Here is a 26546-nt window from a genome sequence, read left to right as displayed (position 1 = left end):
CTTAAAAAAAAAGAAAACTATCATCATTTACTCATCCACATGTTGTTCCGAACCGGTTTTACTTTTTCTACTGTAAAACACAAGATATTGAAAAATATTGCAGCTTTTTTTGTCCTTACAATACGGTCAAATGTTGTTTTGAACCACTTTGAATTTCATTGTATGTGCAAAAACAAGATAACTCAAAATTTGTGTTCCACAGAATTTGAAGAGTTTTGTAAAGTAATTGGCGACAATTTTCATTTTTTGATAAACTATCCCTTTCATTAATCAGATTGCAAAGTAGTTCATTATTCTCAGGATTTGAGCCAAAAAAAAAAATAATAGGAAAGCTCATATTTTACTCTAAGTATTCACAGGAGTGCCTTTTCACAGTCTCCGCAAATAAATTGTGTGAGAATGCAAGAATGACAAAGATCTCACCACCCCGATATTAGAGATTGACCAGTAGTTTGCAGGCAGGTTGAGTTTCTAGACATTCTCACCTCCTGCATTCTCAGAAGTGCCTTCTTCCTCTTTTTGGTCCTCTTTCTCAGCATCTACGTTCATGTTCTCCTCACTACTTTCTTTATTGTCATCTCTGTCTGCTTGGATTTCATCCTCTTCGCTCAAGCACAGAAATCCTTCTTTAACCTCTGGATCACAGTTTAACCCAGATGGAGAAGCAGAGAGAGAAGAGGAGGAACTTTTATTGCTTGTCTCCTTTTTCTCATCTGTGGCCACAAGGGGGTCGTCCAAATCCATAGAAGGTGAGGTAGGCTGTGTGTTGAGTGGAGAGGGGGATGGAGAGACAGATGGAGAAGGGGAACAGCGAGCTGAATCCGGGGCAGGTAACATCAAGTCGGCCTCTTTATGATTCAAGTCCTTCTCCATTACTTTCTCCTTCTCTTTCTCCTTCTCCTTCTCGGGGTGGGTGCCATTCACCAGTGGTGTCTGAGGTTGCGATGAGGAAGATGAGTAAGAGGCGGAGCTGGAGGTTGTCAAGGTGTTGTGCAGAGCTTCCAGTTGCTGCCGATCGCTCATCTTCATAGTTTTGCGTGCACGGAAGATTTTCTTCTGAGGCTCCTCTGGTACAGCTACTTCCATTTTCACCTGTGATAAAACAGTAGGAGAATATGGTCAAACAAACGTCTTCTATCCTAAACAGGCTAGTTAGCAAAACTCCTTGCAGTACTCAACACATCTGATTAATCTGACCAAGTACAAGTGTCTTTACTGAAGAGTGGCCACAAGGTGTCACTGTCATTCATCTAAAAGCCATTTCCTGCTGTTCTAGAATCTTCTCTTGACCTCGATCACAATACCTTCTTTTAACTGTAACAAAACAGTAACCATAACCCTGGAGTTCTTTTTAGATGGTAATTCATCCAAAGTAAAAGTACTAAACTGTTTAGATCTGTTTATCCACACTATCAGTCTGAGCTGAAGCACCTCTCTGATTAACAAGTCCACAAACCACCAGAAATCTGTTGTGAAAAAAGTTACCTAACGAAAACCAATAAACTTCCTCAGTTCAATTGACATAACTAGCAAGTTGGTAGGGCCGTAACAGCCAGCAGTCCATCTGATTTCAGAATACTAAGAGGGAGAGCAGACTTCGTGTCCTCCCCCTCAAAGTGATTGGTGCAATTCTTAGCCAATAAGAGCAGCACACTACAGAATCTGCTAGCGACAAGAGGAGTTCATTATATAATGCAGAATTTCAAAGCTACTATCGTACTTAAACTAGACTCGTACTTCTGTCTCAGTGTTAAAATCACAAAAAGACATTAGTTTGTCTTACCAGGCTTCTGTAAAGTCTCGTACTTTCCTGTTCATGGATTAGGCAGCCAGTCGCTTGAGGATCCTAAAAGAAAAAGAATTGAAATATTAGGTTTGAAATGAAGTTAAAAATTGTTTCGCACATATTCTAACTAATTTCATGCTAAAGTTAATTCTTCATAACCAGATCCAAACAACCTTCAGTTCTTTTTTTAGTACAGCTCCCTCATGTTTTAATAAATAAGTTGTTCTCAAAGTGTTAAGTAATCATAACCCTGTAGTTTTAACATAACATGAGTGCTGGCATATTCTCTACTTGATTATCTAGTAAACTAGTCGACATACTTCCTTAGTTCTATGTATATGGATTACAATCTGTGCTGAATCTGTAGCCAAATGTTTTGATAAAGGCCACATACAGTGAACTCCTTGCAAGCTGTGCACAAATAACATATATCGTCTACAGAGAAAAACAAAGAACTTGAGCAAACAGCTAAAGAAACAAAGCTAGTGACATCCTGTAATTAAAGTAGAAGTTTACCCAATACTACACGATTTAGAAACTAATTTAATTCAGATTAATCACAAATTAAGTACATCACACAATACGTGGTAAAGTAGTACACTGCAAACTGGTATCCTGATAAGACAAGGTAATATTAAAACCTATTTCCAATTCAAAAAGACTTAATTTTACAGGAGGACATGTATTTAAAAAATAAATGGTACCGTGTTCTGTCAATGCTTAAGTGACTAGAAGTTTCTAAATTAGTACACAAAGAATAGACACCATAATTAAAAACTCATGATCTGATTCCGAAACAAAAAAAAAAAATCTGGTCAAGTTTGAAAAGTGTTAATTTAGCAACAAATCTGTTCAATTCTTGTGAAATTAACGCCTCTCTGCAAACACCAACATTTATAAACAAAATCAAAATACAGTAAACCTCAAAATATTAAACAATTTCCTGTATGTTCCAATATTCCCATGAATCAAGTTGCTAGCAATGAAATGAACTTGCTATTTGCTTCAAAGCACCTTGCTTGATCCAAAAAAATGAATCTGTCTTGACCTCATTCTAATGCTTTGCATCAACTTATTCTCAGTACTTATCCTCTACTCTAATTATTCTCATCTTTTCTTTGTTTACTACACATCCCATAAAAATATCTTGCCAAGGTCCACAGGACACCGCATTGCTGCTGCACTGCTACATTAGCAAACGTCATCCTGGCAGGTGTGAATGACGCGGCTTACATGCCATTTGCAAACCTTTAACTTCCTGTCAGCAGCCATTCCCCCCAAGTTCTGGTGTCTATGACAACCACGAAAAACACTTTTGCTTAATTCAATTAAGTTCCATTAGCTTAAACTAATTTTCCACCCTAAACACTGAAGTGTCACCACAACCTGCTGAGTCAGGAGCAAGACAGGTCAGGTACAAGACACAAATGAGGGTGTCAACCAAGCTGACAATAGGTAGCTATTAGTAACCCACAAGGAACACTAAAAACAAATAACTTTCATATTTTCATGTCATTAACTTGAGGGAAAAAACCAAATGTGTGACAAAAACTAAACAGTAATAAAGTGCATTTCTGTATTCCTCCATGTCCTCAGTTACATGTCCACAGACAAAAATGCATTCACTTTATAAAAATGGCTGCTAGCTTCTGGTAAGCTTGCTGTTCTAATGTTGATCACCGCGCACAGCCTCACTGCGGCCCTCCCCCATCCCAACTGTAAACATAGACACTGAGGTTCCCGCTCATTGCAAAATGGTCGCCAGAGCTGCGGTGTAAAGCCAGGCTCAGTTCTACAGTACTCCTCCTCATGCCTGAAGTCCCATTCAATCCAAGTTGATTTCAGCGATATAACCTCTTGTGGACTGCTAATAGAGAACTGTTCGCAAAATAGCCGAACACTGTATTTCGTCTTGAAAACCGTTTCAAGGTAGATACCTGCAATAATTTCTAAGGTAAGCTGAAAAAAAATAAAAATAAAAAATAAAATGTTTGCTATATCTAAAATAAGCAAAATCACTAACATTCCATTAAAAGGCATTAAATATCAAAAGATCATAATGAATTTCGCTGGTTTACGGATTGTACGCAATCAAAACCTCCTTATGCGAAAGACCAAGTATGAAATAAAAATATCCCAGTCGAATGTAAAATAGATGATGATTCAATCATGTTAAAACTGCACAATTCTCACTAACAGCCAAAACAAACAAACAAAAAAGACAAAAAAAAAAAAAAAAAAAAAAAAAAAAAAAAAAACGTAAAAAGGGCCGTTCCTACGATAATACGAAAACATGAAAATCCACCTAGAATTTTTCTAAAAACAAATAAAACAAACATCCACCAAAATGTCCATTAATCTTGCGAGTACACGACAATAAATTTGTATGCGAAAAAAATTTAAGTCCTCAAGAACTAAGACAGCTCAAAAAAAACAACCTTGAGGTTCAGTCTTCAAGAGTAGGCCTTCATTAGTAGTGAGCGCAAAACCGGGAGCATGCCTAGTTTCCAACTAGCTCAAAGCGCACACAACACAGAAAAGAGGAACAGAGAGAGACAGAGAGAACGGGAGGGGGAAGGGATCTTGTGTGAAGAGGCGGAGCACATTCTTTGTAAGGTGTTGGCTGTAACTAGAATAGAAAAACAGTGTAGCTACACACAATTGTAGCGTTACAACCAACAGGACAGCGTTATATGAAACAAAAGGTCACTTTTTGACTCATGAGTCTGAGATGATTCATCACCTCAAAAAAAAACAAAACAAAAAAAACAACCTCACTGATCGACCAGCTAAAACCTGCGATTGAAGGTGTTCCAAAAGAAGACATTCATACAAAAACCTTTAGAAAAAAAGAAAATAAAGAATAGAAAGGAAAAAACAGCAACAGCAAGAAAGAAGAACTGCCATATGCTGTGAAGCAAAAAAAAAACCCACCCCTCCCCCACTGCTGCAGGCACAGAGAAACAGGGTGGAAAATTACTGCGATGTGGATCGTACCATTTCAACAGAAGAAGGGTGTCTCATGTGCACCGCTATGTGTCAACACAAGAGGGAGCACAGCAAAACTGAATCTGCTCTGCATTTTAAAAACATACTAAGTGACCACAATTTGCCTATATGCATTAATCCAAAGTCCATATTTTTCAATAAACAACTCAGTTGCGTGCTTCCTAATACAGCCCAAACATCTTTTGGCAGTAGCTTTGCTATTGCACAAAAGCAGGTTTATAACAAGGTAAAAGGTCAAAATGCTGCCATAAACAAATGTAGGCAACTGTATTGACTACATAATGAGCTATGGTCACCATTTTCAATGTATAATGCCAGACAATTAAGTACATTCATGTTTCATGACTTTTGACTATTCCCTCTTAGTCACATGGAATCATTCTCAGCTCATGAACATTTTTCACACCGTTTTGCAAATCTTTCACGACTATGCGAAATCAAACCTAATAACTCACAAGAAAACGCACAATTTATTAAGCTTACATTTTGTGTTTTCTTGCGAGTTATTCCCAAAGGCGAAGGGAAACAAACCCCTAATGTTTTATTCATTGTTTTCCTAGTAAAGGGTCACTTGAAAAACTATCCTGAATAAACATCACTCAACAACTACATTTCAATAGGCAAAGCAGTTAGTGCATGTGTTCTTCTGACACATTTAACTAAAGTGTTCATTCAGCAATACAAGTACTAATCCGGCTCATGACATTTTCCGATTTTATTCCCTCCTCTTCTCCCCATCCTTTCTTGTCATCTCTCTATTGTGCCTATAAATAAGTGACAAAAAAGGGCATAAAAATCCCTACATCAGTCCATGAGAACAAAGCCTTCCTTATCTAAACAAATCTAAGTTCAGATGGCTGATATTTTCACAATATATTCGTATATATATTAGCACAACAGCTTTTACAGATCTCATAAAAGCCTAATGACATTTATGAGTTCCCAGCAGACAATAAATACTGGTGAGTTTTCCCATACTCATAGGTTTGACACTGTCCCTAACCAGACGCGACATGACCAACGCGCTCTTCCACATTCATCTGCGCTCCTGTCCTAGCCATGACAAGCGACACTGCATTTTTCCCCATCTCACGGTTTCCATTTTTGTGCATAACATTGGGTAGCCTCACTCATTTTCAGAAACATCAGACAAATCCCTCAGTATCCAAAAGGATATTAAGAGAAATGGTGCCGCCTGGAAACACATCATAGAAGTCATGAAAATACAAGGTTTGTGTTCTTAGATTGATGCAGTTTCAGCAGTAACGTGCAAAAACATTGCAAGTACGTGCATACTGAGAAAACCACATACTAATCTGATTAGATGTGATTTTGTCGCAAAGCATTTTGACTTTCAGAGTGGATGGAAAGATCACTTGCCGTTAAAATCTAGTTGCACCACATCTGGTTAAGACACATGTCTGCCTAGCAGCAATGAGCTGCCAACATATTCGGCGCCATCCACAATCAATAAACGTGCATAGATACACACACAATGAACCTAATACTTCTCAGGCGCATCTCATGATCGAGCACGTCTAGCCACCTCACACCAAGTGTGAATGGAAGGAAAAGAGTTCTCTGCAAGGTCTCTACAAATGCATACAAAGTTGTTTTCGAAACGTGTTGATTTTCACGCCAGAATCACCAGTCCTTTGTTTTTTTAAACTTTAGAAGTCCACTAGGAAAACTTTCCATGAAACTACGCAAAAAAAAAAAAAAAAAAAAAAGGTGTAAAATGGAAATGGAAAAGAAGTTACTTTATAGTGGGAGTGAAACTCATGAAATGAGAACACTCACTTATCCCCCACTGCTGAAGAATGTGCAGTCAAAACGGTAAAAAAAGAGAGACAGGGATCGTACGATAACTAAAAACAGGGGTGTGGAGATACAGAACTTTGAATACTAGCAACACTAATAAAAATACTGTGTACAATGTTCCTAATGTCTGATGAAGGCCTTGAAGGAGGCTGAACGGCATAGTTTTAATCTGATAAATGTAAAGCTCTTTGTTTTCATATAGAGGAAGTGTGGCACCTCATTACGATCACATGGGAATAAAATAAAAAATGAGCACAATACTGCAGCTATGATGAGAACAATAAAGAAATTGTATGCTATCAGGGTGTAAAATGAGATTCATTCTCTCTGTTGTATTCATTGGTCTCTATGGTTTCGCACTAGATTTAGCTTTATTTTACACCGCTATAACTATTCTGGTCTATTTTTGAAATGTCTTATTACGGCACTGCTAATATTGTTGGGTACATGATTACAGGCTGCTGTTTTATTCTAATTAAATTCATTAACAGAATATATTTTTATAATGATATTTTTAATTGTGGAATTAAAAAAAAATAGATTTTTAAAAATTCACTAATCCACATGGGAATCCGAAAACTGGCGATTGTGGCTTTGAGATAGCCGTTTTACAAGGCGACCAAACTATACTTCATCGTTTTCTGTGGCAGCAGAAGATAAAGCGTTACAGGCCTCATCCTTTGCCCTTTATTATTCTGCATTAGTGCCAAATAAACTCCCTTCTTTGTTGGTAAGTGAAAGAGGATTTTATTCCGACCAAAATCACTTGAAACCAGATCACGACATTGCAAATTCCTAACTCGCAAGTAGAGAATTCCCAAAAGAAATGCAGCGCAAGTACAAGCACAATGGATATTTTACTTACAATATTTAGAGCCACTGTTGAAATCAGAACATTACAACAACTTGAACCCATCTTAAAACCCTCCAACACAACAACTGTTTGTATAAAAACAGCTTTCCTTTAGAAACTACTGTATACACAGCCAGCTAATAACAGACACGACCGGCATCAACAGGCTTAAACCAGTTGAGATGATCTCATAGATCTCATGTGTCTAAAAACACTTGGAGGTTTCTGGAAAAGCAGTCAGACTAACTAGTTTCTGACAATTGCATTTTTTTTTTTTTTTTAAATGAACTTGTTTTCAGTTTCAAACTTTGCTCATAGTCTGATCAATAACACTTTCAAAACCCCACAAAACTGTCGTACATGTGCGTGAAATAAAAAATATTTCAGGCACTAGAGCTTAAAACTCCTTCTAGAATGACAGGAACCAAACGCGGCACAACAACAGTAAACCATGCATACACTGCAGCTACCACTGAGAGCTGGAATTACAGCAAGGTCTCTTTAAGAGCCCCTCCCCCACTCTGCCATTTCATAATAGCTCTGCACTGCAATAACACAAAATGGCCACCAGCTCAGCTGCTGGTATGCCAAACAACTGCACTATCCATGTGACTTAAACCGGAATAGGCCTTTAAAAGTTGTCTAATTTAATGCGTCTGACTCTCTCTGGTTCCTAACATCGAAGTTCCTTCCAGCAGTTGATTCTTTTTGCGTGAAGGCGCTTTCGATTCATCCTCTTGAAGGTTGTGAAACTTCTTCAATCATTCTTCAGAGCTGTCTTCAATCATTCACGTCTTTGGATCCCACAAAATAACCTGCTATATGATAGCACAGAGGTGGCTTTTTGTCTTCTGGACAGCGTAAAGATGTTTCATTTGACGCGTCAGGTGCTTGTTGCTCCTCCAAGCTGTATTATCATCAGTCTTCTGGTTTTGCTTCATCCTGGTGTTCTGCGCTGTTATAGGTACTCTTCAATCTGTGTTCCTCATCTTCAACACCTTGTGCTTGATGAGTCACAGTTATAGAATAACAGCAACATCTCTAGACATGCATGGCTAAGTTAATCTACTTATTTTAGTTAGATAGCCTACATTTAGCAAGCACTGTTAACAGAAAAGGCCCAAGTATGTTAGCTCTACCACAAGGGTGCTCAATCCTACTAGAGATTTACCTTTGTGCAGATTTGATTTTGAAGATTGTGTTTGGTTCCAAAAAAGGACCTGAACCAGCTAATCATGCTCCTCAGGATCACCTGTAAATTACCACAGGTGAGTTAAAAGAGGGCTGAACCTAAATTCAGATGAAAGGAAAATCTCAGGACTGAGTACCCCTGAACCACGTTATACCTGCCGAAATAAACTGGTTAAAAACCAACATATGTTTGACACTCATCAATATCACATTATGTAGCAAAATATGGTTTTGTTATTTAAAAAAAAAAAAATGCCCGCATTTTCCACTAACGGTAAAAACAAAAATCGCAAACACATGTCTAACTGCGATAAATCACATGTAAATACATTTAGTGCAAATCTAGTAAAATAAACCACACATTCACAGAAGGATTGTGAGAATCAAAACTAAAAAAAAAAGTACAGGAAGACAGAGAGCTGTGACCTTACACTGCTATCCTCAAATGCAGGCCACCTTCTGCTTGGAGGAGAAATGTGCAAGCGTGACTAGCCTTCGTGCGATCAAAAGACTAGCAGTAAACTGAGCAGAGATGGGGGAGGGGCAGAGCTAGGGCTGTACCATGGACTTTACAGGGGTGCTACTATTATTCATTTCAGTATGAATTAAACACACTAATATGCAATATATGAGGCTGACAAATGAGCTGTACTATGTATATCATCCACTTAACTGCAAAGGGGATAAAAATGATTGTTCTCTTAGCAATACATTTATTCAGGTTATACTTGCAGATTTTTCTTACTAAACTTAATTAAACATGTGGACAGAATTAAAAATGTTAAACAGAATTGAAACTGGAAACTGTTTAAACACACATTAGCTCACAAAATATCAAACTAGCTGAAATTAGTTCTAGAGCAGAGTCACACTGCGCTGTAGCTCCACCCTCTTTCTGCTAAGTAACACGGCAGAGCAGACAATGGAAAATCACTGAGAGTACAGAGCACACCATCATGAGAACCGAGAGGGGGAGACACTCTTAACTTGGACGTTACAACGGTTCGAGTTCCAAGCAGACATTAATTACAGTAGGTCTTTTCCATCTGAGGTCCAACTAATCGAGAGGTCTGATATGTCTGCCAAACAGCACTGAGGTGCTCCAAAAAGAGCCAATTTTGAGCGCATATAGAGGCAGACCCAAATATTTTTCAATATAAATATTCAAATAATTTGGGATATTATGAATCCGTAATACAGCGGTTCTCAAACATAGCCCATGATTAGTCGTGAGAGAGCGCAAGCAAGTCTAGTCACATTACCTCAAGGAGCACACAAAGGAGTACATGGAAGGGGGAGGGGAGCATATGTTGGACTCTTCCATGTTTGCAGTAGTCTTTAAAACATGTTGACTTCTACACTAGAAAAATAGTATAACACTGAATAGGTCCTAACTATTACGTCTTTGAAAGACAGCAAGAAACGCAACTGTCCTCAGCAACCAGAACAGTTTGCAAGAACTTGCCATGAATGAGCAAGCCAAGCCAAATTATACAAAACAACTGCAGGCTTTCCGTTAAATTATGCATTACGTAAAAAAGAAAGAAGCATAGAATAAAAAAAGAAAAGCTATCAAATTTTTAGTGGGGATAAAAATCATGATAGTGAGAACACTATCCCTTCCCCCACTTCTGCAGAACATGTAGTCAAAGCGGTAGAAATGAATAGACAGGGAATGTACTATTGCTAAAAAGAGGGGTGTGAAAATTCATATTCCATACATAGAAGGAAGGACATCTGCCTAAATTAACAATTACAATTTAATTATAGTGTGTTGCTGCATTTATAGATCTAGTAGCTTATATATTTAACGGAGGCCTATGCTATGCCAAGCTTCATCTCAACAGCTCAGAATTTTCCGATTCATGTGTAGCACTAGCTTTCAATGCAGAGTACACACTCAAACTGCTAGTCAGACTGGTCACCTCAGTGGTTTCAATCAGAATGCCAGCTTTAGGACTGAGTTCTGAGTCTATATATCCGTTTCAGTAGTGTGAATTCACAAATGGCAAGAGGTATTCATGTGAAATCTCAGTAAAAGTTCTGCCCAAATGCTAATTCATATCAGCAAGCTTTTTATTCTTCATACAAGTTCAGGATACAGTGTATCCAATGGCTTGGTGTTTTTTTATTTCTCTGGATGCAGGCCCACATGCTTATTTTACCCTGCATAAGTAGCCACAGATTTGTCTGCACCGCTAATCAGAGACTACGACACGCTGCTGCTGAATCTACAGCACCACGGCAAGAGAAATTATAGTTGAGCTGAGTTGTGACTTGTGAGTTCACAGTATGAACTGAAAGTCATGAGAAAGACCAAGAACCGCAGAATAACTGATAGTATAAAGACACAAAATAAAAATTTTTATTGAATTGTTCTCGCTGGCTGCACACAACAAAGACACTGAAAAACACTGACGTCTAATTTGTGAGCGAACACCTATGTGCCGGTTCTTTGTAATGAATCATATTTTTGTTTCAAACTTGAGTTATCAGGTTGAATCAGTCTAATGACTCACTCAATGAATTAACATCTGACTCGCTGTCAGAGTTACTGTCATTTTAGTCATGTCCAACTCAAGATGAACAAAAAATGGTGGTATTGACTAAGACTTGACAAACAATTTCAGGTTCTGTGTGGGGATCTCAGTATTAGTAAATGTTACTGAAGCAAATGTCAGCTAACTCACTCACTAGTATTGTACATTAGCCAGGTGATTGACAATTTAAGTCAATGTTTTAAGTCAAAACATAAATATCGAAATCTTTGCTTTCGAAAATTGGCCAGTAGAGACCAATTTTCATTTTTAATGTATATTCGTCAATATTGATGTTATAATTTTTGTCCTGAAAAACAGTATATGTGCTCACTGCACTGATAACAAAATAATTGAGAAACTGTGCTGATCTAGCAACACAAAAACCATTTCTGATTAAATAAACAAAAAATTAGCTAACTGTGGCAGTTCTCAGACCGGTTCTTTCTGCTTAACAGCAGCTACTTTATCACAACAGCTATTCAGGTCAGTTATATTTTTAGAAATCCAAATAGTTTTTTTTTTTTTTTAATTTGTCACTTGGAAATGAAATATAAAAGAGACATACTTCAGCAACAAGAACACAAAATTGTATACCATCAGGGTGTAAAATGAGAAAATCTCACTTTAGAAGACCTAAAGCTTTTGCTAAAGTTTCTGAGGAAATAAGAGTGCCAGAACTATATCACATTTTTAAAGTTATGGAGAATATTGGCATTTATTGGCCTCTATTATTTAGCATTGGTTTAGACTAAATATTTAAATTTATAGTTTTATTCTCATCTATTTTTGTAATTCAGTATTGTGGGAGTGCTAATATTCTTGGCTCCTTTCATTCAGCATTTTTGTTTATATAATTTATAATTGTGTGTCGCATTCAACAAAAACATTTTTTTTTTTAAATTAATTAATGCAAGTATAATGCAAATGTTGTGATATTTGCAAGTGTACAAAAAGTTTAAACAACAGACAATTTTTTTTTGAAAATTCTTAAATGCATTTTGATTACTACTCAAAACAGATTCATAAAACTGCAAATCAAAATAACTTTGCAAAATTATTCGCTGCTAGCGTGAAAAACAAGATATGCCAAGATCCCCAATTCTGACTAAGTAGGAAGAGAAAACACCCAAGCAAAGACGTAGATGCCCAAATGGAATATACCATTTTCTAAATTGTAGGGCAGCACACACATTAAGAGAAGCTAATCAATCCATGTCAAAAAAATAAAATGCAAAGTAGTGTGAGAGGGTTTCTGTTGAAATTGGTATAAACATTACCTGCATATATCTTAAACTAGTAATTCAATAACTACCTTTAGCCCAAAAAAAAACAGAAAAAAAAAAAAAAAAAAAAAACAGCCTTCCTCTTGTAATGCTACTGTAAGCACAGCCAGCTAATCACAGACATGACCGGCACAAACCGGCTGAATCCAGTTGAGACTGGCTTAGCTGTGGGTTGTGTCATAGATCTCTGTCATGTGTCAGTCTAAACTGTTCCTGGTAACATACAACTAACTAGCGGATCAAACTACCAGATTTAATTTTATAATGAACTGATCTAAAATTTCCTTGTTCTGTGTAATTATTTTTTTAAAAAACAAAAATATCATATAAGTGCATGAAAAGAATCATTTCATGCATTGAAGCCTAAATCCTCCTAGAATGACTGGAACCAAATATGACACAACAACAGTAAACCGTGTACACGCTGCAGCTACCACTGAGAGCCAGACTTACAGCGAAGTCTCTTTAAGAGCCCCTCCCCCACTCTGCCATTTCATAGCTCTGCACTGCAATAACACAAAATGGCCACCAGTTCAGCTGCTGGCAAACTGCAGTTGTACAAATGATGTCAATTAAACATGGAAGAAATGACCAAATTAAAATAAAGTGGCTCTGTTTTAGGGCTGTCTGATGTAGTGTCTAGCTCACGTCTGACGTTCCTTGCGTCAAGATTTGTCCAGCAGTTCGTCCAAACTCAGGAGCTGATTTTTTGGCTTTTAAAATTGTCAGCTTTTAATCATGCTGCATCATCAAGATTGTACAAATGCTACAGAGGGCACAGTCTGTTCAGTTATTCAAGCCTTGTCCTCGCACCAGTGATCATGTGCTAAAGGTGGTTTTTTGTCTTCTGCATCACAAAGATGGTTTCCACTATGCATCAGGTGTGGGCTACTCCTGTGATTCTTCTGAGCTATCTGATCATACTTCAGTCTTGTGGCATTGCTTCATACTTGTCTATTAAAGGAGCGCTTTAAAGGGTTCTCTCTTCAATCCATGCAGACGTCCCTTGAGTGACAGTTATGGAATAGCAGCAACGTCTCTGGACATTAACTGCACTGTTTTATAGATAAATGCAGTATCAGAAATATGGCTAAGTGAAAAGGCCAAAAGCACGTACTAACACGTCTACACCACATGCAAGTGGCACGTCACATCAAAATGTAAACTGCCCCATTTTAATCAAAGCCACCTACATTGGAAACACCTGATGCCTTCAGTTGACAAACACCCATTTTTATATATGCCGCTCAACAGCTACTCCAGCCTCGTTTTCCCCTGTCCAACTGATATAAAAATGTATTCGTTAATATGAATTGAATTTTAAAATTTAGACAACTTAAGTTCTGAACCTTTTCTCTAAGCCAGCTGGATTGATTTTTCTGGTCTGTAGTATGGTCTGGTCTCTCTTTTTCTCAATAGTTGAAACAATACTAACAATGTTTAATTTTATAAAAAAAAAAAAAATCAAATTTTATATAAAAGTTATTTTCATTGTAAGGGGCTTTTATTTTATCATCATGTTGCATTATTAAAATCTAGTTTCCAGTCTACTTCTGATTAGGCCAAACATTTTGTAGTGACATGCCGCTTTAAAGCTTTCAGTATGCAAGCTGTAACACAAGTGTGCTTAATCCCACTCAATCTTTTGTATAAACTAAAGTTTAGTTCAGCCCCTAAACAAGCACACAAGGAATCTAATCAAGGTCCTCGGGATCTTGTAAATTACCAGCAGGTGCGCTAAAGTAGGGTTGGCCTTAACCGCTGCTGAAAGGAAAATCTCCTGGAGCAGGATTGAGTACACCTGAAAGACATATCTGCCAAAATCAACTGATTGAAAACCAATCAACTGCTTTTAGTATGTTAGCACAGTCAATACATGATGTGACATAGCTAAAGGAAAATGGCTAACACTTTCATGCTAATGCGAAAGTAAATCGCAAGCACCCCACTCACTGTGTTATTACATTTAGTTAATTTAATATATTTTACATCGTTCTATAAATCATAGTTTCACTGAAAGATACAAATGAAAATACAATTAAATAAGTGCAGGAAGACAGAGAGCTGTGACCTTACAGTACTATCCTCAAATGCAGGCCAACTTCTGCTTGGAGGAGAAATTTGCAAGCGTGACTAGCCTTCGTGCGATCAAAAGCCTAGCAGTAAAACTGAGCAGAGATGGGGGAGGGGCAGGGCTAGGGCTGTACCATGGACTTTACAGGGGTGCTACCATTTAATTCTACAAATTTCTATTAGTAAATACACTTACTACTTCCCACCAAAAAATGAGTGCTAATATAACTGCAAGGGGAAAAAAAAAAAAACTATTGTTCTCTTAACTTTAATTCATTAAATTTATTCAGGTTTTACTTTTTTCCTTACTAAATTAATTTTTAGGTGGACGTGCTGTGAAACAGAATTGAAACCGAGAACTGTTCAAATATAAAGTAGGTCTTAACATATCAAACTAGCTGAAATTAGTTCTAGAGCACAGCCACACTGTGCTGTAGCTCCACCTCTTGCTGCAAAGTAACACGGTAGAGCAGACAATGGAAAATTACTGAGAGTACAGAGCATACCATTAGAAGGAGTGAGGGGGGAGACACTCTTAACTTGGACGTTACAACTGCCTGAGTTCCAAACAGACATTAACTACTTGTCATTCTGAGGTCCACTTACTCACAGGTCCAACATATCTGCAAATTTTGTCACAATCTCCTCTAATCAGTGCCCCTCAGCTTTAACGAAAGTGCGAACAAGTAGACGCACAAAAATGTGATGATCTAAATTGAAAATACAATTAACTGTGGAAATGAGGCTGTAATACAACGGTTCTCAATCTTAGCCCAGGATTAGTCATGAGAGAACTCAAGCACGTTTAGGAGCACACAAAGAGTACATGGAAGGGGGAGGGAAGCATACCTTGTACTCTACTATATTTGCTGTCGTGCCTTTAGTACATTCTAGACTAATAAAGAATATTAACATCCTCTTTATCACTATTGAATCCTGCAAAAACAGACAAACAATAAACTGTTGTCAGTGCCAGAAAAACCAGCAAGACCTTGTTACGACTGAATAAATGATTGAACAAACTAGCATTCCAAGAATGAAAACACAAACACAAATCAAGTATAAGATGAAAAACAGAAGTACTTAAATATTAGTGGGGGTAAAACTCATGGAAGTGAGAACACTCACCCCTCCCCCATTGCTGCAGAATGTGCAAAGTCAAAACGGACGAAAGGACAGGCACGGCACGGATCGTACTATTATTTAAAAAGGGGTGGGGAGATCCATTAAAAGGAAGTTGTGTAAGGAAAAGCACGACAAGCTATTTAAAATCTGCGCCATTACAACCCTAGAATATCACACTGATAGAAGGTCAGACTATGCAAAAATGCCAAGAACAGTAATGGGCAACTTTAAATATCTTTAAATTAGTAATCAATCTTACTTCAACGTATCAAATTTGACCAATCTACGTTTTTGTGTAAGTGACTTAATTTATGAACAGTCTTAACGGGGGAAAAAAAAAAAAAAAAAAAAAATATTGTATGACAAATAGACTAGTCTTAGTGGTTTATGCCACTAGACCTAGGTGAGTTTGATTAGAGTTGGAGCTAAACTCTGCAGGACAGTGACCCTCCAGGACCGAAGTTTACCATCCCTGGCCAAGAAGGATTAATATGAAATTTTGAATCAAGCTCTTCCCAAATGCTAATAAATTAGCAATTCAATGCTCCATGCAACATTCAGCGTACATTGCATCCAACAATTTGATGCTTGCGGCTGCCTCTCTGGATGAACGCTCACATGCACCCAGCACAAACAGGTATCCAGTGTTTTCTGCGCCGCTAATTAGAAGCACCAACCAGATTTTTTTTTATTTTGCCTAGTTGTGAGCTTGCAGTCTAAATTGAATGAGATGAGAGAAAATAATCTGGATACAGTCCTCACTTTACATTTTAGCAAGTGCATAGAACTGCATGACCAAAACAGTGTTGATTAAATAAATGTTAATGAAAAGGTGTTATTCTATAACTTCTATATTTAAGGTTAAGTAAAAGAAGCAGGAATTCGTACACAACTACAACGATTTATGATAAGCGCACTGCAGTTTTTAAGGTTATGGAGAAAAATAGTACATCATTTGTTGCTCTCTATTCCTCGGCACTAGCTTTAGGCACTTCTATAGGTTATATCCTGGTTAGAGATGCACTGATTGCAATATTTTTGGCTGATTCCGATTTCCGATTTTTTTTGTAAGTGTGACCTACGATTTTTGCCGATTCCGATTATCTTTCTAAGAAATAGAATTAACAGCATATACAAACAAAAATCTACTTTTCTTCAACGGTTTTATTATCATAAAAAAAACAAGTAAAAAGTCAGTAACAAAATAAGAACAAACTGCAAACAAGAGCATAATTAAATGCAATAGAAAAAAGAGCTATGAAAAAGTTTTTCAGGTGGGTCTAACAGTAGGTTATTATTCAGGTAAGAAATACTACAGAAATTAAAGTAATCATGTAAAACAACACTAGATAGTCTTTATTGTAAAAATTAAATACAGATTAATGCTTGCAATTAAAGTTATAAAACCTCAAGAGCAAAGAGCAGAGAGTGATTTTCTTTATCTTTTGTTCTTTGATTAACATGACAGACAGCAGCAGGAATATTAGGCTGCTGTCACTTTAAGAGTTTATGCACGGATGCAACTTGTTACACAACTTGCGTTATCTTTTAACTATTTAACATTCCAAAAATGACTGTGTTTAACCAAAGACTATAGAATAACACAAGATGCGTCACTTGTATTGTTTTGAATTGGAGAATGTGCAACGTGCAATATGGCGGAATATGTCCCGCCTTCTAAATAAGAGCCAATCGCCGATTGGTAAAGTCATTGCGTCACTAAAGCGGCCGTTAGAAGCTCCGGTTCCTATAGAAACAGTCAGACGCGCGCTTCCTATAGAGACGCGCAGTTAGGACTGCGCATGCACATTAGCTTGATCTAGCCTGACAAAATGCCTTTTTTTGTCATGATTCAAGCATTCAGAAACAATTTATGAAACAGTTGTTGTCAGATTTCATTGGTGATTTCAAATATTAAATTTAATCGAAAGCTTGGCAAACAGCTTTAGAAAATTTGATGTTTCCCCATTCAAAGAGATAGGAGCTACACTTACATGCCCGAGAGGCATTTCAAAGATGGCTGCCGAGTAAAATGACTGAATACTCGCCAAGACGGGCATATTGACATAATTTTGTATGTATTTGACCGTTTAAGTGCAGTAAGCCACTCATTGTGGTACTTGCGACTCACAATCTGTTTGAGACTGAGAAGCGGCTTGTGCGCTCCACTTATAAAGATCAGTGGTGCGCACTCTTTTGGTGCGAGTGCGAAACCTGAGGGATTTAGTAAAATTAAGTGCAATACAAGCACTATTTAACCGGAGCGAATGAGTTAAGCGACTGTGAGGAGCCGTGTGTCACTTCGCCGTAGAAGAGTGGGGAGCGAGAACGCGCAGCTGACGTTATTGCCTGTGCCGCTGGCAACAAAATGGATCGGCTCGGAATCGGAAAGACGTGAGACTGACTGGCTGGTCACTGATCCGGGCCGATCATGTGGGAAATCGGCCAATTCCGGTCCCTGGCCAGTTTATTGGTGCATCTCTAATCCTGGTGTATTTTTAAAATTTGGTTGTACAGCAATGCTAATATCATACTGGCATTACTTCTAACTCTTTTTAAGTTGCTTTCGATAAAAGTATGTGTTAAACGAATTTATATAAATGTCAGTGCTTAGATATTTGCTACTGCCTAGCACTGTTCATAATAGTCTTAAATGTTGTCCAAAATACTAGATTCCTTAAACTGTATTTTATGAAATGGCTTTGAGACATAGTTGCAAAAACACAATGCTGCTAACACAAACAAAGCCCCACCCCAGTCCTGACTGAGAATGAAGATGACCGAGTAGAAGCATAGATGTCTGGAAGTGGAATATACCATTTTCTAAGTTTCAGAAAAGCAGAAGCATTAAGATCTAATCCATGACAAACATAAAATTCAAGATATATTAAAACAGAGAGCATTGTTGGTTAAAAACAGCTATCATTTTCCAATGCTATTATATGCTCAGCCACCTACTCACAGATATAACCGGCAGAAACTGGCTGAAACCAGTTGAAACTACTTCAGTTATTGACTATCAGAACTCTCATGCATCTGTCAGAAGTTGAAGGATTCTGGTAAAAGATACTAAAATTAGCCATCTGATCTACCAAATTAAAATTCAATAGTAAAATTTTACAAATTGTAGAATAAGTAATGATTCTCATTTTCTGAGCAAAAAGGGTTTTTACTTTCAAAACCCTCAAATTGTCAAACAGGTGCATGAAATAAAACATTTTTCATGCATCAGAGCTTGAAATACTTCTAGAATGACGAGAACCAAACACGGCACAACAGGAGTGAAGCATGCACACTACAGCTACCACTGAGAGCCAGACTTCAGCAAGGTCTCTTTAAGAGCTCCTCCCCCACTCTGCCATTTCATACTCTGCACTGCAATAACACAAAATGGCCACCAGCTTAGCTGATGGCAAAGAAAACAATTGTAAATGCAGTATTTCTGTAAATTAAGTGAGAAGAAACAAAGAGTGTCTTGATCTCAAAGGTTGTCTAATTTAGTCTAATCTAGTCTGTTTATTCTTTATCCTCAGGTCAAGGTCATCCATGGCCTTGTTTTTTTCCTTTTCCTAACTGTTATCTTTTAATACTGTTCCATCATCAAGGTTATACAACAAAGACAGGGCACAGCATGTACAAACATTCAAAATGGTTCATCCCACAACCGAATCTGTTGATTTTTTTTTTTTTTTTTGCTTCATCCTCTGTTGCTGAACTCTTGCTTAATAATTAAAAATGAAAACAGCATGACAGTTTCAATAGCTGCCTCTCATTTCACATCATGTATTGCTAAGCCTCATTCTGACAGCAATTCAACGTGAAGCTCACTGAAATAAGAACAGGAGTAGGGGGCGTTCACACAGAGCGCGTTTTCCATTCCAATGCACTACTTTTTCATTGTTCTTCTGTGTAAACGCGCTAGACGGATGTGTCTGACTACTGCGCTTGCATCTTTTGCAGCGTCTCACGCATGACACAGCGTTCTTAAAAAACAAAAAAAAAACAAAACACGTCTCAAGACCTTGCGTTTTTCCCCATTCCACTGCCCGTGTCTCACGTTTTTCAAAGCAAAAACGCATTCTGTGTGAACAAGCCCTTAAGGTGCAACTTGCAGCTACGCAAATTGCATTTCAAGAGTTGTTGCGTACCAAAAATGCTGTTGCGCAAGTATGTATTGCTTTCTCAAGTGTTGCCACAGAGGGCACTAAAGCAGTCGTCATGTATAATGACGTAATGACGTGCAGAACGAGATGGTGTTTTTGTTGAATATAGTGTCATTAATGCCTATCGTCTCAATCTAAAATTCTCCTTTCACTCATCTGTGATGATTTCATTTTGAGTGAAACATGAAACATGTCCATGTAAGCATAGCTAGTTTGAAGAGAACCTTGTTAAGTAAGTAAAGAATCATTTATAACATTTATTAAGAATTTTATCCACCAACTTTTCACTCTTTCTCTGACCCTCTGACTGAACATTCCATTTTGGGGCCGCTTGTGCATTATTGCTTTCAAAACTCACAAAATTGTCAAACAGGTGCATGAAATGGAACATATTTCATGCACTACAGCTTAAAATTCTTCTAGAATGACCGGAACCAAACACGGCACAACAGCAGTGAAGCATGCACACTACAGCTACCGCTGAGAGCCAGACTTAGGCAATGTCTCTTGAAGAGCTCCTCCCCCACTCTTCCATTTCATGCTCTGCATTGCAATAACACAAAATGGCCACCAGCTCGGCTGATGGCAAATAAAAGAATTGCAATTGCAGTGTTTCTATAAATTGAGAAGAAACAAATATAAAGTGTCTTGATCTCAAAGGTTGTCTAATTTAGTCTACAGATTGAAATAATCTAGCCTGTTTCTTATAAAACAGCCATGTTATCTTTTAATACGGTTCCATCATCAAGGTTATACAACTTCAAGGCATAGTATATTCAAACACTCAATATGGTTCATCCCACAACCTAATCAGTTTTTTTTTTTTTTTTCTTCTCTTTTTTTTTTTCTTCTTCATCCTCTGAAGAACGTACTGACTGCTGAAATCTTGGTTACTAATCAAGAATGAAAACAGCATGACAACAACTGCCTCTCGTTTTCCATCATGTGATGCAAAGCCTCATTCTGACAGCAATTCAATGTGAAGCTCACCGAAATAAGAACAGAAGTACCTTGCAAATATACACATTCATAAAAGACTGAAGTAAGGTGCAACTTGCTGCTACGCAAACTGCATTTCCAGAGTTGCGTGCCAAAAATGCTGTTGTGCAAGTATGCATTGCATTCTCAGTATTGCCACTGAAGGCACTAAAGCAGACATTAGTGAAATCTCTACTGTGGCCATTCTTCTCTATGAGGCTAATACTTTTATGATACAGCAACAGTTGGAGCGTAGCAGTGCAGCAAGAGTAGCAATCTAAAATTCTCTTTCCACTCATCATCTGTGACTCGAAGTCAAAATATCAATTTCGAATTTGAAGCTTGTGACAAACATACACATCATCCCGATCACTTTATTTAGCATTCATGTAAACACCATGTTCAAATTCATCACTCGGAAAGTTGGAACGATTTCATTTCGTATGTAAACAGCCATGATTGTGATTGGCTAAAGTCTTTGCAATGGAAATGATCAATGCCTCTTCAATTATGCACAGAACGGTTTTCAAAACTCCATATAGAAACGGAACTAAATCGGCACCAAGTCTGCAAAAGACATAATTTGATAAAAAAACTAAATTATATACACCATCTAAAAGCTGTCAACATAATCCAGACTAACAATAGCTACAAATGTGAAGAGTTTATAAATCTGTCCCCAGGTATCAGTTTATATATTTTGTTAAGCAGACAAGCATTACACATAACACATGCTTTGCGTTGCATTATACCATGCTTTTCAAACAAATATTAACAAACCAAAACATTAGAATTCAATTGTTTACTTACCGTCATCACAGTCAGATTCATTATAGTACTGTTCCATCTTTCAATAAAAGTAACTTTGCAAATCCTGCCACATATTGTGAGTGTTTTACAAACAAATCAATGGTAAAATGTGCTAAAGAAACAAATAATCCCACATTTACACAACCAGGCACATCATTACTAACTTTGGGATCCTTTAGAAATGCATGTTTTTCTACAACCAGGAACACAGCAATGTCTGGGGAACTTACCCAATATTTTATTTTTTCTCAATTTAAAAGCAAAATACAATAACAATTGTAACCCTTTCAGTGATTGAGTAACTCAACTGCTCTCTTCATCAATTCACCAAGACAATTACGCATGTTGCAGAGGTGGGGACATTCAAATGAACACATCCTGACCTCACAATGTGGCCTTTTCAAAACGAGTCGTTACCGCAAGGTGAAATAATTAAAAGCTCTAAGCTTTGAGTTCTGTAATTTAACTGTGTACAATGACCCCTTATGCAAAAACATCAACGTAAATTTGATTCCTCTAAACATGAACCCTTTAAACGAGGGCCTAAATTTTTCTTGAAGGAAGTTCTCAAAGAACAGGACCGAGTACACCTGAACCACAACACATCTGCCAAAATAAACTGGTTAAAAACCAATCAATAATTACACATAGGTAAATGAATGCTCTTTTCAAAAAAAGCTAGCACTTTGCCCCTACTGCTAACAAATCGCAAACACATCACCCATTGCAGAACATTACAATTAGTACAACCAAATGAACAAAGGCGCGTGCGCACACACACACAACATTTAAAAAGGAAAACAGAGAACTGAGACCTTACACTGCTCTCCTTACATGCAGGCCACCTTCTGCTAGGAGGCAAAATTTGCAAGACTGCTCCAACCTTAAATCAAAAGCCTAGCACTAAAACTGATTAGGGTGGGGGAAGGGTGGGGGAGGAGCTTGGGTAGGATTGTACCATTAAGTTTGCAGGGGTATTACGATTAATACTTCAACAAAGATGCGTATATACTTGAAAATGAAAAATTAGCAGTACTTTGTACATAATTACACATAACTGCAAGAGATAAACATGATTGTTTTTTTTGTTTTGTTTTTTTTATTGGCCTATTTAAAAAAGCCCTTCTTTCTCATATCATTAACTTTAAAATGAACATGCTCTGAAAAAAGTTTAAATAGAGAAGTGTTCACAAATAGCGTAGTTAGTCTACGCAAAATATCAAACTACCTGAAACTAGTTCTGGAGACACCCTCATGCTACCAAGTAGCACGGTACAGCAGGCAATGGAAAATTACTGGGGGAGTACGGACCATACCATTATAAGGAATGAGAGGGGGAGACACTATCTTGTATCGGCAGAGGAAGCCAGGCACAGGAAACAGCATTAAACGACAGTCTGGAGTTTTCATTGATTGGGAATGGTAAAAACAGTATCTACTCCCTAACCTTCTCCTGTAGTTCCAGCAGAACAGACAATAGCCAAGTAATGATATGACTATGAAGAGAGATTGTATGTAACGTTTGTGTCTGTTTAGTGCTTATGTAATCAGTAACTTAATGTTATATGATAACACATGAAAGTGAAAAATGCTATTGTTGTGAAAAGCTGGAAAACATTCTGTTTGTACAGATATCAGTTTTGCAAACTGAATAATCAAGTCCTGGGTTTAATGAATGAATGAATGAAGAAATGAGACATGAAGAGCTGAGAGTTTAGCCCTAATTTTCGTAGATTAGTTCTGCTAATTTTTACATCTAATTTATACCTAGCATGAAGACAGAAAGTAGCCAAAGAAACATGAATCTAATATTTTCTCAGGGGACAGAATGCGAGAGAAAAGATACCACTTTCTAGAAACTGCCTAGCTATTCAAGTATGTTAATTATTAAAACAAAACTAATAACAAGGAATGGAAAAAATAACAAATCATGGTTACAGGTTTAGTGCAAATTTCGAAGCACAAAATTTGCATGCAATTAATCTGCATATTGAAAACTGGACTCAAGAGACAAAGGCGCAGATTTTAAACTTTGATATTTCACACATACAATTTCATCTGTAAAAAAAATAGTGTCACCTAAAAATATGGCATGTTAGGGGCAAATACATTACCTGTTTGCACAATTGCAGTTATACTGCAATACTGCAGTTTTTTGTGTCCAAAAAACTAGTTTCTATACTTTGCAGTATAATGAAGTATAATCACAGTACAACTGCAGTACATTGAAGTTCAACAGCAGTAAAACTGCAGTTTTCTATATGTAAAAACTGCTGTAATCTTTTGTAAGGGGGGTGATGAAAGTGTTTGGCAAAGCCGTTTTGTCATTATTTTGCAATTCCATTTGGTGCCACTGCTGGAGCAAATAAATAAATAAATAAATAAATAAATAAAAATGATACATGGCGCAGTTGACAAATTTGTCACCTAACCTATAGGGTCAGTATTGGATTGATGCTGTCAGTTCAGTGCTATAATGTGTGTGTAGTGGGTTCACAAAAAAAAACATCAAATGCACACATGCTTACAGATGTGCAGCAGCACAGACGAGCAAGCATAATTCCCCTCACAGCACTATTCCAAATTTCTTGGAAGCATCAGTTTGAATGTGTCAAAACAGTAACATTAACATTTTCATTGTATGCTGCTGGTTTCCATAAAAAGTCTGTTAGCTACCTTAAATTATTGTAAATGGGCTCTTAAATTGGGTGTTAGCACATGGCCTGGTTGGGAAAACAGATGGCCAAAACCCAAACCTATTTGGTCCACAAATGCTTCCAGTATAAATGACAGAAGAGCTATATGTACATATGACACTACTGCATAATTCCTGTAGCTTAACTAGCATAGCATGGCGCTAACAATGCAAAGGTCACAGGAATGCAAATATGCAGATGTGCATCGGAAAGCAGCTGAGTACCGACGGCACAGCGCTCAAGTACAAAGTCATTACTCTGTCACTACTGTAGAGGAACATTAAGTATGATTAAATATATTAATATCAAACCAGGGCTTATTTAGGTCAGCAGCCGTAAATAAATGGGGAGAGCAGAATACACACAGATAAGATTGGGCATAATAGATAAAACCCCATTGTAAATAACACTTTTTCTGTAGAGGAAATAAAACTGTTCTCACTCAAAACCTTTAGGTACAACTAATTTTACAATTGCAAAAAGCTCATTGGTTGTTAAATGTATGAATAGTAAACAGCACCACTAATAAAGAAAAAGAGATGAAGTGGAAAAACCAGAGGCAAGGGTGGACTATACCATTATGTGTTTGTGCATAGGGGAGTGTTAACACCACGTCATGGTTAATGAGAAGAACAAAAAGCTGTAGCATTTTGAACCAGTTTTGTCTAAGACCCGGTTGACCATTTTAAATCCGGATTTTTATGCAGCATGAACAATACAAATGTACTACTCTTGTAACAATGTTTATGTATATGCTATTTTAATTAAGGAAGCCAGGAGAAGTCAATCATGTGCCAACACGTGGTATATACGTGTGGGGGAGGGGTGACAGAAATGAGGCTGTACCATGTGCTTTGCAGGGGATTTTAGGTGTTGTCTAACCACTGGTAATGCTGTCGCCAACATTCGCAGTTTCATCATGCCACTTTTTTAAGCGCAATAGAGTTTCTCACCTAAATTTTCACTTTTAAATTATTAATCATTACAAAATCAAATAATCGATTTCCGTTAATGTAATAATGGCCAATGTGTTACATGATTCAAATCTATGTCTGTTTGTATGGTCTCCATTTAATATTGAAATACCAGTGGCTGGTTACATAGTATGAGCAGTACATTATTACACATATTATATGGAATTAAATAAATAACCTCTTGTGATACAATTCAGGAGTGAGTAAATGATGACAAATATAAATTCCTAAATGTGACACTAATGTGTGGCCACTCTGAAGCTAAATTCACCCTGATCTATAAAATGCCTACATACTTCATAATATACCACAATTATCATGTCAACTCTATATACAATTAGTGTAAGATATACTGTTTAAGATAAAAATAGTAAATAATGCCTTCTTCATATGAGACCAACAGCACAGAAAGCTATTCTGTTTACATAGGCTTATGGCATACTGCAAAACAATCAATGTAAAATTAATCTTCTTCAGCTTCCCCGAGAAGCTGAAAAATGAGAACAGGAGATTTGTTTTCACTAATTTTAAAAATATCTTTGCTTTGTTGGGATGTTATTTCATTATATGTTCTTCTATTAACCTTAAAAATATAAAACATTTCTTAATCAGTCACTAAACGACACAGCATTAAAAATCGTAAAATAATCTATAGAACACAAAATTGTTTCATCGCTTAAAATGTCGTTATCCATACGACACAAATAGCTAGTGACCTAAAAAACCTTGTTGTTCACAGTGCCGCTGTACATTCAGGAAGTAAAGCTGTGCTACCACAACTGGTTTCAACCAGTTCTGTCCTATTCTCTACACTCAGGATATGAGAAGCTCTCCTTCTCCTTCCATTCCTTACCCTATTTTTTGTCAAGTATTTATTTTGATGGGAACATTTCTGTCTTAAAAGATACACATTTTTTGGAGATTAAAGACCAAACTTTAAACTAAAGTTTTCGAACTATTAATAATCGACAACAGTATTAAGAATCATGAAACCTCTTAAATTTGTTTAATCGCTTAATGTATAAAATAGTTCATGTAGTTTGACTGATGTATAATTAAATAACACAATATTCATGTGGCACTGATCGATAGCGACATGAAATCAGCCTGGTTTCATACAGTTCTGTCCTATTTTCTTCACCGAGGATAAAAGAAGCTCTCTCTTTTCCATTTTTGAGTTTGTTTTGATAAGATTATTTTTTTTTTAAAAATTACGATTTTTTTTTTTTTTTTTAAGAACAGCA

The 26546-nt window shown here is 37.1% G+C and overlaps 1 protein-coding gene across 10 annotated transcripts in view; it reads right to left on the bottom strand.

Annotated features, from left to right (window-relative positions):
* Positions 1-26546, bottom strand: part of atf7ip (activating transcription factor 7 interacting protein) — a 41292-nt gene that overhangs the window by 5992 nt on the left and 8754 nt on the right. For 3 of the 10 annotated variants that reach the window (XM_051888515.1, XM_051888526.1, XM_051888519.1), the window contains exons 1-3: positions 8641-8721; positions 1784-1846; positions 486-1092 (exon numbers count right to left, since the gene is read on the bottom strand). In XM_051888515.1, the coding sequence (XP_051744475.1) occupies positions 486-1092; positions 1784-1846; positions 8641-8706 (736 nt within the window). In that variant the 5' untranslated portion in view covers positions 8707-8721. Of the gene's footprint in view, positions 1-485; positions 1093-1485; positions 1580-1783; positions 1847-4224; positions 4324-8640; positions 8722-9091; positions 9180-21632; positions 21669-22447; positions 22542-26546 lie in introns of those variants that run through there. The other 7 variants (XM_051888528.1, XM_051888544.1, XM_051888523.1 and 4 more) reach the window with 7 other exon arrangements.

The sequence above is a fragment of the Ctenopharyngodon idella genome, chromosome 1 (assembly GCF_019924925.1).
Source record: "Ctenopharyngodon idella isolate HZGC_01 chromosome 1, HZGC01, whole genome shotgun sequence".
NCBI classification, from domain to species: domain Eukaryota; kingdom Metazoa; phylum Chordata; class Actinopteri; order Cypriniformes; family Xenocyprididae; genus Ctenopharyngodon; species Ctenopharyngodon idella.
The sequence above is the reverse complement of the archived record's forward strand: the minus strand, read 5'-3'. Positions and strand labels throughout refer to the sequence as shown.